This window comes from Misgurnus anguillicaudatus, chromosome 25 (genome assembly GCF_027580225.2).
Source record: "Misgurnus anguillicaudatus chromosome 25, ASM2758022v2, whole genome shotgun sequence".
Taxonomy (NCBI): domain Eukaryota; kingdom Metazoa; phylum Chordata; class Actinopteri; order Cypriniformes; family Cobitidae; genus Misgurnus; species Misgurnus anguillicaudatus.
Window position 1 is genome coordinate 2,321,578 of NC_073361.2, and position 12,355 is coordinate 2,333,932.

A 12,355-nucleotide genomic window follows, 5' to 3' on the forward strand; every position below is an offset into this window, starting at 1 on the left:
CAAGTTCACACAGTTGTCTTAAAAGAGTAACTATGAAAATATTTAGCAAAATACAAATAAATACTTTTTATCTAGTAAAATTATTATTATTATTATTATTTTATTATTGTATACAATAATACTGTAAACTAATTATAGTACAACCCAGTATGTACTTATAGTCACGTAAATAATAATATTTCCGTGACACTGACACGCTTTTCCGCCTTTTTGCATGAACATGTCACGCATTTCTGTTTACGTGTCACGTATTTGTTACTCAACTGTTTTGTCATATTTTCTTACCATTGATGCTTCAGTTTAGGGTTAGATTTACATAAAATGACATCCTTACCCAAACCCAACTCTAACCCTAATGCCAGATGACAATGGTTTAAAAATCATAAAATATAAAAAATAAATCATGAAAAGGTAAAAAAAAGGTATAAACCAATACTTAAAGTGACTTCCTAACAAAAACACCAAATCTAACCCTAAACCGAAGCGTCAATGTTTTGAAAATAGGACAAAACAGTTGAGTAACAAATACGTGACACGTAAACAGAAATGCGTGACATGTTCACACAAAAAGGCGGAAAAGCGTGCCAGTGCCACGGAAAAGACCCACAAACCCACACGACTACAGGCACATAACTTCGCAAGGGTTGCGAGAGTAATACCGTCAATTTCTTTATTTTAAACAATTCTACTTATTTTATTATTTAATGCATTTATTTACAGATGTTCAAGTGTTATAAATGCATACAGTATAAACTAGGCTTTGGTTTGTTTTTCGTGTATTTTTTCAGTCAAGTACTAAGTTTTGTCTTCCATTATAGAGTGTTTGTGGGATAAAAAAACAACTTCACTGTAAAAAAATTCAGTAGAAATTACAATGTTATTGCAGCTGGGTTGCCAGTAATCCACCGCAGATTCACATCCACGTTACTCACTGGCAAGAGTTTGTTCAAAGTTAAATAAACTTTAAATATTAACAAGTCTTTATCTTTACAGAACAAAACTATACAATAACAGCCTCATGCAAAGCATTCTGGGAACCAGAAATCATCATTAAACTTTTTCTGTTTTTTGCTTCAGATTTTGTTTCCCGGAATGTTTTGCTTGATGCTGTTTTTTTAGATTTACTCTGTAAAGACAAAGACTTGTAAATGTGTGTTTGTAAAACAGTAAATAACACAAATCCAAATCCACGGCAAATTACCGGCAACACAGCTGCAATTTCTACAGATTTTTTTTACAGTGTAGATGAATAAACGCTATCATTTGTGGTTATTTACAGTTATCAGCTGGTTTCTTTAACTGGAGTGCTGGAGTCAAAGACACTTCCTCCAAGAGGCTCAACCCTGTGTGAACCTTTAACAGACACACATAACATTATTATAAAACAAACTAAACTCACTATAACCAGATCATTACACAAAAAATGCTGGGTTATTTTTGGCCAACGTTCGTCCAAAAAGCTTATTTCAACCCAAAATGCTGGGTTGTTTTAACCCATTGTTGGGTCAATTATAAACATTTCCTGGGTTTATTTCAACCCAGCTGCTAGGCTCGTCCCTTTTTACCCAACGCTGGGTTGAAAATAACCCAGCATTTTTTATAGTGTATGTGAATCTTAATGTGTTGATACTCACGCCATACAGCTCTCCTCCTCTTCCTCTCTCTGAGATGTGTTGCACTCTTCATCTTCTCGTGTTCTTCATGCACCTCTGACCTCTGAAGCACTGGGATATCAAAGTTCTCCATCACCTGCAAAAACACACACAATTAACTACAAAGCCATTTGTGTTATGAACATAGACCCCTGAACTGTAGAAATGTGATTCAGGTGGGAACATCTAAACTAACATTTAATTCAAGGCATCACATTATTAAACCAAGCTGACATTCTGAATAACGAATGAGAGATTCTGAATTTATATAATCAAAATACGATTTCATATGCTTGCAGTGGTACATTGACCCCATGGCATATGAGACATAGCCAATCAAACCTACAGAACAGTAATTAGAAGCATAGAAGAGAGACGGTAGGAAGAACTGATGTAGTTTGTCAATGACTGTAGCTGCAGGATTCTTTTAAAGGTTAAATTTTTCATATCCAAATGCTAATTTGGGTCAATGTTGACTTCGGTCGGCTGTCCGGAGCACTGACTCATAAATGTGAACGAGGCATCTTAATTCACTATTATCCAAATTAAGAAATGAAACATAAAATGTCATCGTTCTTACCTCAGCCACTGCACTGGGGGCACATAGTGACCTGATAAAGAGATCTTTCAAAAGTTCACTCATGTGATACTGGGGAGACTGGGAATTGTTGTGATACTGGGCAATAATAATCCTCCTTGACAATAACTGGGAATACTTTTTGGGATAAAAACAACTATCCCTGACTGGCCCTATTCACCACAAACCTGGTGGATCAGTTTTACGAGATTACTTTGCAAAAGACAGCGAACAGCGCCGCTGTTACTGAAAATCTGTTATCCGTGTTACAGACAGACTAGCATTCAATTGTTAGCATCTTTTTCAAAATTTCCAGTTACGTGCCATCTATTTAAAGAGTTTGCAGCATTCAAGGACAAACAAAGGTTTTCGAGAAACACAAACAGCATCGCATGCTGCGAAACCTCAAAAGCCACATGATGAAAACGGCTGGCATAAGTGAGTGTGTTTAATGCATGCTGGGTGCTCATCAGCGGTTTTGCCGAGCATTAATAATTTGTGCGAAGGTAATACTCAAGCTGTTGAAGCTGTAGTTGTGCATTTTTAATGGAAGTTTTACAGAAGTGGCGGCAGGCTTCACATATGCTCCAGTCGGCATATGGAAACAAGAGATGATGCAGCACAGTTGGCCAGAACGGCGCTTTCTGAGGCCGTAGACACTTAAATGCTAGCCTGAGAGGAAAGACGTACGCTCGAGTACATAAACCTACTGCCGTTTTAGCACACGGCCTAATGAATTCGCACGCGTTTATGTCCAGAGCCGTCTTGTTTCTGCAGATGAGGCGGATGTTGGGCCAATCAGAAGGGAAGAAGTTATCGGTATCGCATTCAAATCTGCTCAAATGTGTATTTACTCAGAGAGCAGTAAACATCTGCCAAGTAATGTTTGTTTTTAAAGCCGACCCTAACTTTAATAGAAACATCGCAAGTGCATCATAAAGTTGGTGTGGAACTGGAATCCGATTAAGCTGTACTCTTTTCTTTTGCAAGCTGACACGGCTTATTTTCATTTAAAAAAATGTAAATGCTCTGCAGTAAACATACGCCAAGAATTTGTAAAACTTTTACTTACATAAACAAAATGACTAGCATTTATGGCAAATGTGATTAAATGATGGTAACCTAGTTTTATTACTGTCCCTCGTGATGGTATCCACATTGAGATCACATGACCAGCTGGATGCTATCAAATGTAGTTAATAAAATACTCAAAAAATACATTATGTTTTAATCAAAACTACTTGCATTCCAGCCATACATTTTATTAGCATTTCCAGACCCCAACCCTTGCAGTTTAGCTTTGCATGACCAGATTTTTTGTATTTCTGGTACTTAAAATAATATATGGTGGTCTGGCAACACAATGACATTTACTATGCATGATGTTTTTAAATACAAGTTAGATAATACTATGTACAAGTTAGAAAATGCTATCCCACAGATTTATCGTATATGATGACTTTGTACCTGTAGATTTGGTGAGATGAGAACCTTTTTTAAGTAATGCTTTTAAAAACACGCCGCTATCCGAGTGCTGAAACGGCTCTCCACACGTTTGTTAATTCTTTATCTATTGTTTGTTACAAATAAAGTATTTTAAGAGTACAAACCTTTTCTTGCATATTTGTAAATTATTCTTTGAGATTACACTGATCCATTTACAGCAATTCAAAGCCTGCTAATTTTACTCCTATGACTGAAGGAAAACGACGTTTAAAGGTTTTAATACAAAAAATAAACAATAATACAAATGAAAACAACACATTTTTTTAACATCAATCTTAAACTGGTGGTCTTCATCCTCCGCTTAGTTTTTCAGTTTACAAATCCACCATCTAAATGGGGAAATGGCATGGCACGAGCGCAGCTGGCTTTTAAAGGTGATGAGAGCTGAGACGCTCATTGGTTTTCTGCATGGAACGCGCAAAACACACCCATTACTCATTAGGTGAATAGGAACAACCCTTTAGGCTGTGTGATTGGCGCAAAAAAATTTTTTTCCCGTCGTTAAATCAGCAAAAGTGGATTTGGGCACGCCCGTTTAGACTGTGCGCCATGCACTTTAGACAATGCACTTAGATCATTAAAATAGGGCCCATACTGTTAAAAACCTATTCTGTATACCTTGTAATGCACTGTAAGTCGTTTGGATAAAAGCGTCTGCCAAATGCATAAATATAAATATATCCTGAGATTCGCCGTGCATAGAGTCAATTGGCTAAACGTTTCATTTAAAGGGCGTTTTGCAGGTAAAATTTTTCAACGAATTTGTGCAATTTGCTTGTTGATAATAAACATTTAAACTGTTATCCATTGTATTTTATGTTGTTGGGTATCACAAAACCCGAAAAAGTATGAAAAAGTACAGCAATTTGCAATGATTCTCCTTTCCCTCACAACGCACTGTATGACGTCACGCTGGGGAGAGAATTGACCAAAGCCGCCTTGAGAGCATTGAGAATGACTATAGAAAGACGAGTAAAGTACAGTTCTGATAGCGCAGATTATAGATAGATAGATAGATAGATAGATAGATAGATAGATAGATAGATAGATAGATAGATAGATAGATAGATAGATAGATAGATAGATAGATAGATAGATAGATAGATAGATAGATAGATAGATAGATAGATAGATAGACAGATAGATAGACAGACAGATGGATAGGCTAGTATAGAGAGATAGGCAGACAGCCAGATAGCATAAGGTTAGCATATCTTCGTGTAGAAAGTAAACAAACAATTAACATACTCGTGCATGCTGGCTTGAGGGGGTCCATGATCCTGCCTGAAATGGGTGTAACTTTATGCGATCTTCAGCACAAACGGTTTTGGCAGCATGTCTCTAATCCTGGAAGGTGAGTGAAGCACGTCACGTCTGTTCGCGGGTACCAGCGACCCAAACGCACTCACTTTCTTACAGCCAGTAGTGGAATGGCAATCGAGAGAGTCGGGACTTTCCCGGGCCGATCTGATAATAGTTATACATTTCGAGTTATATTAGCAACACCGTCTGGCGGCGTGATGTGCGCCGGTTCCTGCAGCCCGCTGGTCAAACTGTGCAGGCAGCCTCTCTGCTCAATAAAGTATAAAAATGGCTCAACCTGTTCGGCAGGTCCAAACATGTACAGGATTTATAAAAATACGGTGATCAATGAGCGGTTCCTCTTCAAATGGCTTAGCCTGTCGTGATGTAAAAAGCCGCCGAACGCCTGTTTATTACAGTATGTATGCGGTCGGATCCGAGTGTGCTGCAGCTGCTGACTGCTGCTGCGTATAAAATGATCGTGTGATTCGTTATAATCGCATAAACAATATAACAAAGCATCCTTTTATTTCACAAAACAATATATTTGAGATATTATTTGATAGATTAGTAAGTGTGGATTAAGGATGTTTAAAAATCTCTAGCCTGGTGGTCAGGACATGAATGGATCAAATCAGCAGATTTGCGAAGTTTTATTTATCTCCACATATATCATAAATAATAATTAGCAAGGTAACTTTGCAGTATAACACATTATATATTTCCTACGATGTATATATGATTTCCAAATTATATACGTAAGTATTAAACGGCAATAAATGTCTCATCTATCTCTATGGCTCTGAGTCTTTCTCCACTTCTCCCCAAGGTGACGTCATCGCAGAATTGCGTTAAAAAAACCGTTAATACCAAAAACGTAAAAAAAGTGGTCTTTAAGACCAGTTTTGAGACATTTTAAAAATTATACACATATCTTGAGTGATTTATGTACCCATTAATCGACAGTGGTGGTTAACCTGCAACATACACTTTAAGGTTTTAAAGCATAATGGGAGTTAAATTGTCACATGATATTGTTTTTTGTATATTAGTAGAAACATTTCCAGACAACATTTCCTTTTCACCTCCAAAATGTATGTCAAAACTTCTATAAGAACATGTAAAAGAAATACTACTGTTAAAAGATTGATTCAGATTGATAACAGCTTCTGTTATTAAATTGAATCCTAAAAAGTAGCAGAATGATTTTTGGTTAGTGTATATCTAGCAACATTACATTTACTTGTTTGCTTGAGGATCGGTGTTGCTAGGACCAGTAAGAACAACACAGAGAGCCGCTACCATTATATAGATTGGGGATGAATTATGGGGTGTTTAGGTCTGCTGATGTCTGGGTGCTGGCATGGCTGTTGCCTGTGCCCTGGGGTAGGCGGCTTTGAGGTTATCAGCGTCTTTCATGTGTCAGCCTGCCCACTGCCACACCTATCATACACTTCAGATATGGGCTGACACTTTCCTCTGCTGAACCACATACACTCTTCATTTCTTTACAATTTATACTGATAAATCAAGTCCTCAGGACTTTTATTCCAGCCTTATTTACTTCTTTAAAACACTGGTCTTATTATAAACAAATGATCAGCCGTGCACATTTTTTTTTCAAAGACAAACATTTTATAAGATGTAATTTTAAAGCAATGAAAACTTGCTCCACTTTTGAAATGGCTTTCCTATCTGTCACCCAGCCCTCTTACACAGAAATTCATCCAGCTATGTAAGTAAAATAATTTGTGAATGCCATTTAAACTTGACTTAAAATCCAGGTTTAAATCAGTTATATTGTATGACTAAAGAAAGAAATATGTCTGGAATTTAACTTATGTCAGCTTACGCTCTAAAGGAAAACTATATCAGCATCATTTCATATTTTTATGGACAGGATTTAAAGTTTGTAAAGTTAGTTTTCACTTCTGTGGCAAACTCTGATAGTCGTGCAGTTGCTCGTGACTGTACGTGTGAAAGGGACTAGTGATACATTTTAAGATAGTTGCATTTTAGTTGAAGTTGAAGAATGTATTCGATACAAAAAATGTGTCATGGAAAATTCTGAGAGTACTTCTGTATTTAAAAGGCTTGGGTAACACTTGACATAACATTAGTATTTGCATTAGCTAAACTAGCAATGAGCAATACAGTTTTTCAGCATTTATTAATCTTTGTTAATGTTAGTTAATACCAATACAATAGTTTGTGTTAGTTCATTGTGCATTAACTAATGGGAACAGTTATAACTTTTCTTTTTAAAAAGAACTAATAAGATTAGTTAGTGCACAATATTAATAAATATGTATGAACAGATACTGAAATTAACATGAACCACGATTAATTAATGCTGTAGAAGTATTGTGCATTAACTAATGGTAACAAATACAACCTTATTGTAAAGTGTTACCCAGAATTGTGTCTCTTAAACACGAGCAAAGTTCAGGAATTCACTCTGGCTCATTTGTCATTTAGTATCATCGCTGATGTGTTTGTGTTTGTGGCTCTTGAGGGCCGCCCCTCAGACTGATAAATATGCCGTGCGTTCGGTGGCGTTCTCATCAGTCACAAAGCAGCTCAGGACGCCATTAACCGACCGCACTGCCTGCAAGCAAGCCGTTGACGCGCACGTCGCATAAATCTGCTGTTTTTGACACGGAAGTTCTAAAATATTAATTTTGTTAGGATGATCCAGGTTGTTCTCGGGGGGGATGAGAGTTAATTCATGTGCTTGCAGTTGTTACCAAGCAGAATCAGTGCTACATTTAATTAGACAGCAATCTGGACAGCAGTCTGCGCCCTGCTGTTCAACTACATTTATTAATGTGTGAAACGATAGCAAGAGAAGCAAACTTTGTGAATATATCCTATTTTAGATTCCTGGATGGAACAAAGGAAGAGAAGGAATGATCAAATAGCCTGTGATATTGTGTGGATGATGGCAAACAACTAGCTGCGTTCCAAAACCTAGCGAGCAGTCTAACTACAGTAGATAGCATTTCAGTACAAAATACCTGTAGGTACTTTTTACTTGGGTTTTGGGACAAAGGTTTGATGCCCACCTCTATAATGGATCCATCAGGCTGTCGCAGGAAGTGCCTGTAATGCTGGCGTAGGCCGCTCGGGTGAAGGGTGTAGATGGACAGATGAGTGCTGGTCTCGCACCCTGTTACAGGTGCATGCGGTGTCAATCCTGCAGCTGGCTCCTCCTCTGTCCAGATGTAATCATGCACTGCCACCTATTGAGACACATATACATTGGCATGAACTACTGAATTGGTGGAATTTTCAGAGCAGATTTTTGAGTCAAAAAAAGTAAAAGAAACAAAACTGTATGTGTGCTATGTGTTCATGTAGCTGCATGTGTATGTGTGTATGTGTTCAGGTCAAGGGTGGATCTGAGTGCAACTGCATGCTTGCACAAATTCTCACCCTGTCGCAATTACCTGCCCTACCTGCGGCCACAGATCAGCACTCTGTGAGATGAATCCAAACCCGGGTAGTTGACAGTAATGGTCTGTAATTTACAGCTGTGCTTGTGAGGTGATGAGCTCTAGCTGAGAGATGCAGGAATGTGGCGTGTCGGGTTTCTGCGTGACTCATGCAGCCTCTGACCCCGATAAAACATTAACACGCTCTAGCTTATAATAACCTCTTACAGCCTAATCCTTAAATGAGTGAAAGTAAAACACACAAAATAGTCGCCTGTACCACTCAGAGGACCAGGATAGTAGGTGCTTGCCAAATTGTTAAATGTGCATCAGATCACACTTTGTCAAATAAAACTTTCCACAAAACAATGTGTTGCATTTCCTGTTTACAATGGGATCAGTAATATCACGACTAAACATTTCATCTAATGAAAAATTAAAATAAGGTAATTTCTGGAAAACATTTATAAATTATTATTACTATTAAATCCTACATTACCATAACAGGTCTGGTATTATGATTTTATGAGTCTGATGAGTGTATGCAGGTGTCTATGTATTTTTGTTTGTATATGTGTGTGTGTACCTGTAATGTACCTCCCTGCTCTGATACACAGCAAACAAGCAGAGAATGTAGCATGGTATATAGGTCATGCATTTCAGATGCATTGGTGTGTGAAGATCATCGTGGCTCTCACCCAGCTGGGCCTGAATCACACACTAGTTATACTGTACACAATCTTTCTGGCATCAAACACAAATACACGCACACTATTTTGTACATATACCATCCATGTGTAGGAATGCACTGACACGGCACGCTACTTGCCATTCTTTATACACTTCATTCTAACAAAACACTATGATACTTATACATTTACATTTGTGCAATTATCATGATAAAATCACATACAGAACGTTTTTGTCAAGTGATACAGTTAAGATAAAGTTCTTGTATCACGTTGAAATGGTTTATGGATGATTTTAGATAACAAACAATATGATATATAATAATACAAAATACTACATTCCTGTTCTCCAGTTTGATGGGCCAAGCAGCATTCAAACAGTGCTTATATGACCATCACCGGGATGCATGTATTTATTACATCTCCGTTTATGTTGTTCATGAGCAGAACATATGAAAGGTCTGGAAACTTTATTTCTTTCCTGTCTAAAATGCACTGCTTTGACCAATGAAAGTTCTGTCCAGGCCTGGATGACCAACAGGACATCAAAATGTAGAGAATAAAATGGGTTTGGAGGAAGCCAGCAGGCCTAGATCAGATCAGTGACCACATGACTCACTTTCTCTCTCACTCTGTGCTTCTCTTTACTCTCTCTCTCTCTCTCTCTCTCACCAGGAAGTTTTTCAGTCTGCAGTCAAGTTTATAAACTCAAGGTGACCCCCTAATTGGCTCTGTAATTACAACTGCTCTGAAAAAACACAGGCCTTGTCAAGCAGGGTCAAAGCCAACGAGAACTTTAATTTCACTCTGTAACCATGTCGTGATTTCCCAACTACTTAAGACTGTTGGCTAAATACGAGTCGTGCTAGTTAGGAGTTTGAGAGTCATTACTGCATGTAATTAGACACCACTTAAATACAGGCTGCCTAGAGAGAAGGTTCGCATTGAGGATTTTCACATGACACATCAAATGGCATTAGGAAGACATCACAGGGCAAATTGCAAACACTTAAGACCTGTTGTGAGAGCGGTCGGTTCATGTGTGGCCTGACAGATACTGTAGGATCCGATGTTTACTGCTTCACAAGTGAAATTTCTAATGTCCTTGCCATCTTGTCATGCCTGTTTAAACTAGGGATACTGTACACTTTAAAAAGCATCCATCTTCAAAATGATCTGTCAACAAAGATAATAAAGTATTTTTTGTGAAGGGGTTTAGTGTATTAAATTGTGTTTACTGAATGAAATAAGCATAATCACCCTGCTAACAAATATTACTTTGTTGGGACTTAGATAAATATGTAAGTATTTGTCCAAATCGTTTGCCTAACTGAGTAATCTGAACAAAAAATAAAAAACAATGGTCTGAAAGTTCCCAGCATGCATTACTTCTTTGGTTGATTATGGGGTGGTTTCCCAGACAGGGATTAGACTAGTTCTAGACTAAAACATTTTTAAGAGCTGTCCAAACTAAAAACAACTTGCACTTACATATCATAAAATACATCAGTGCCCTTTGTTTTGCCTCAAAATGCACCCAGGTAATGTTTTTAGTAAGGCATGTTTGTTAAAACTAGTTATATTTCATAATTAAACTAAGGCCTAGTCCTGGATTAAGCTAATCCCTGTTCGGGAAACTGCCCCTTAAAGATTTAAAAAGATAACTGTTTTAATCAGTGTTGTTTTCGTCAACGGTGATGATAACAAAATGATTTCGTTGACGCACCTTTATTTTGTGACGATAACGCGACGATGACTAGCTAAAAATGGCTCTAAGGTGAATAAAACATGACGAGACACTTTCGAGTTTTTGTTGACGAGACAGAACGAAAATGATTATAAGTCTGACGTTCACAATGCATGTCATTTCTGCCTATTTTGTGTGAAATCTGTCTGTTTTTTAGCTAAAAAGTATCAGCAATGCTGCCGCTTCCTATCCTTGTTTTTGGGTACGCCCACCACCCGGCTGCCGCCATGCCGCGCATGCGCACCAGAATTCACACAACAACAACACACCTCGACAATCGGCTTGTGACAAATTTCATGGTAAGCTTAAGGTTTTACATGTATCTACTTGTCAAACCTAAGCTCATTTCCAATAGTTTTTAACCTAAATTTATTTGTTAAAGACTACTTTTTTACTAAAATTGACTTAAACTTGACTAAAACCTTTTTGCGTTTTCGTCAACTAAAACTTGACTAAAACTATCAAGTTTATAAGTGACTAAAATGTAACTAAAACAAAAAGCATTTTTGTCCAAAAGACTAAGACTAAAACTAAAAGGGCTGCCAAAACAACACTGGTTTTACACTGCTTGCTGGCTTTATTTACGCTGTTATGTTGTTAATGTTATTTATATGTTGTATTTAGAGTTGTTTTGAAAGAATTATGTTAGTTCATTGTTACCATGATTGAGAAGTGTGTGTTCAGTGTAGAGGACAGCCCAGTGTTTAAGGGCACATCACTGTTGCTTCACAGCAAAAAAGGTCTCTAAGTTCAAGCTAGGGGTGAGTCAGAGAAAGACTTTGGTCATATAATAAATTGCCCTTCACTCAACTTGTGTGTGGATTAACTTTATGGATAGATCATCAAGTCAAAGTTTATTTATAAAATGTTTATCAAAGTGCTGCACATACAAAGGAATAAATATATCAAAGATACAAACACCATATAAGATAGACATCAAGATCCAGCAGCTCTTACATAGGGTTAAATGACAGACTGGAAAATATGTTTAAAGGCCCGATTTAAAAACAGCAAGTGTTTAAGGCTGTCTTGTATAAAGATGCAAACTATTCTAGAGCTTCACCCCTTTGCTCGGTCACCCCTGCTCTTAAACTTTACCTGTAGAACAGGTAGGGGCAAATGGTCAGCAGACCTAAGTGCTCTTGTTGGAGCATACAGATTAATCAAATCTGAGACATACCTTGGTGCTAAGCCATTAAGAGATTTAACAAGAAGTAGGAACATTTTAAAAAGACTCATGTAATAGACAGGTAACAGGTAAGTTAAGAGATGCAACAACGGGATGATGTGTTCCTGCTTTCGTGTACCAATGAACAATTGAGCTGCCGCATTTTGGACCATCCAGTATAGACAGAGAGAGGCCTGACTAATACCCATGTAGAGGCCATTACAGTAGGTACAGGCGACTTGAAATAAAATATGAACAATTCTTTGAAAATCTTTAAGAG

The 12,355-nt window shown here is 37.5% G+C and overlaps 1 protein-coding gene across 4 annotated transcripts in view; it reads right to left on the reverse strand.

The window, feature by feature from the left end:
- Window positions 1–646: 646 nt before the first annotated feature.
- The window catches only part of ofcc1 (orofacial cleft 1 candidate 1), a 149,740-nt gene continuing 138,031 nt past the window's right edge, over window positions 647–12,355 (reverse strand). For all 4 annotated transcript variants that reach the window (XM_055182277.2, XM_055182276.2, XM_073863768.1 and 1 more), the window contains exons 18-20: window positions 8,103–8,279; window positions 1,635–1,749; window positions 647–1,353 (exon numbers count right to left, since the gene is read on the reverse strand). In XM_055182277.2, the coding sequence (XP_055038252.2) occupies window positions 1,283–1,353; window positions 1,635–1,749; window positions 8,103–8,279 (363 nt within the window). In that variant the 3' untranslated portion in view covers window positions 647–1,282. The remainder of the gene's footprint in view (window positions 1,354–1,634; window positions 1,750–8,102; window positions 8,280–12,355) is intronic.